General features: G+C 30.7%; 1 protein-coding gene across 3 annotated transcripts; it reads left to right on the top strand.

The window, feature by feature from the left end:
- Positions 1-8: 8 nt before the first annotated feature.
- On the top strand, positions 9-1,174 carry LOC106751433 (zinc finger MYND domain-containing protein 10 homolog). Of its 3 annotated transcripts, none has more exons than XM_014632320.1 (4): positions 9-253; positions 289-409; positions 498-606; positions 836-1,174. In XM_014632320.1, exons 2-4 carry the CDS (start codon positions 312-314, stop codon positions 1,130-1,132), a joined length of 504 nt encoding a protein of 167 aa, XP_014487806.1. In that variant the 5' UTR covers positions 9-253; positions 289-311; the 3' UTR covers positions 1,133-1,174. The 3 variants fall into 3 exon arrangements, with proteins under 3 accessions (XP_014487806.1, XP_014487805.1, XP_014487808.1); XM_014632319.1 differs by having other exon boundaries at positions 9-276; positions 312-409; XM_014632322.1 differs by lacking the exon at positions 9-253 and having other exon boundaries at positions 284-409.
- Positions 1,175-1,197: the final 23 nt, after the last annotated feature.

Below are 1,197 nucleotides of genomic sequence, written 5' to 3'. Positions count from 1 at the left end.
CTAGCAAATCTAACACAAATTTACAGCAGATTATTTACACCAACACTTGGTTCACATTTACAAACTTTTAATTCACAGTAACAAGGTAGCGATGCAAAATTACAGAAATATAAAATGAATTTATATTCTGTGCATGTAAACATGTGAATAGCATCTATCTATCGATCAAACATACATTTGTTGTTAAGGAGATACAGATATATATGTGTAAGTGTAGCGATTTCGTATAAAGGTGACCGCAGTTTTATCTTAAATTCAGTGCGTGTCTACTGAAATNTTTTGTCTTAAATTCAGTGCGTGTCTACTGAAATATGACAGATCACACAGAAAATATAATATCGCCATGGGAAATCGAGGCTTTTGTTCAAAATTTAGACATTTCAGTCTTGGAAAATGTCGGTACGAAAAGGTACATGCATATATATACGTGCTTATAGATATGTTGTAATTACTCAGAGTACACTTAAAGATTGACAAAGATACACTGTATTCTCTAGCTGGTTGGAATTCCACAAAAGGCTGACATTGTTAAACCAACAGAGCGTACTCGAAGTAACAGGATTGCGTGAAGAGAGTGTTATAGAATGGTTTACCTCATTAAAAAAAGTAAGTTATTAGATTGAAATACTATATATATATATATATATAGTTGTGTAATTTATCTAAACAAAAAATTTGTAGTTTTTAAAAATAAAACCTACATTTTATGTGATAATTAAATAATTACTCGATTAATTCGCATAAAATACAGAAAAATTAGACTTTAATATTTTTATATAGCTACAGATAATAAGCATTTTGATTGATTGATTCTCAATCAATTGATTTATTCTAGATTCCTGTTCTTATACACGAAGTTATACAAATCGACATATGGAAGCACAAAGTGTTTCCGCATTTAATTGATCTTAATAACAAGCCTTCAAATACATTTATGCTATTCAGCATACTTTATCATGAGGTCGTCGCAGCTTCGTTACTAGAGAATGTATTGTTTCATTGTGAAAGCGCGCAAACGTTAGACGATACGGTAATCGATCTCATCGTTTATGCTGTTCAATGCGTGACAATGCTTCTCGATGAGAAGTCTTTAGAGATCTATGAGAGTCTCCAAATCAAAACTCCGAAGTAAGATATTAAACTTACTTATGTTTATGGATTATGGAAATGTATATTCAGACTCAAATATATATATAT

The sequence above is a fragment of the Dinoponera quadriceps genome, unplaced genomic scaffold, assembly GCF_001313825.1.
Source record: "Dinoponera quadriceps isolate SergipeBrazil2010 unplaced genomic scaffold, ASM131382v1 scaffold13262, whole genome shotgun sequence".
Lineage (NCBI taxonomy): Eukaryota > Metazoa > Arthropoda > Insecta > Hymenoptera > Formicidae > Dinoponera > Dinoponera quadriceps.
Note: the sequence above shows the minus strand (reverse complement) of the source record. Positions and strands in the feature narration are given on the sequence as shown.

What these genes read in the sequence shown, in the direction of transcription:
- LOC106751433 (XM_014632320.1), top strand. Translation starts at nt 312, where the DNA reads ATGACAGATCACACAGAAAATATAATATCGCCATGGGAAATCGAGGCT. An exon ending in GAAAATGTCGGTACGAAAAG is followed by an intron (nt 410 to 497) that starts GTACATGCATAT and finishes TGTATTCTCTAG; the next exon opens with CTGGTTGGAATTCCACAAAA. An exon ending in GGTTTACCTCATTAAAAAAA is followed by an intron (nt 607 to 835) that starts GTAAGTTATTAG and finishes GATTTATTCTAG; the next exon opens with ATTCCTGTTCTTATACACGA.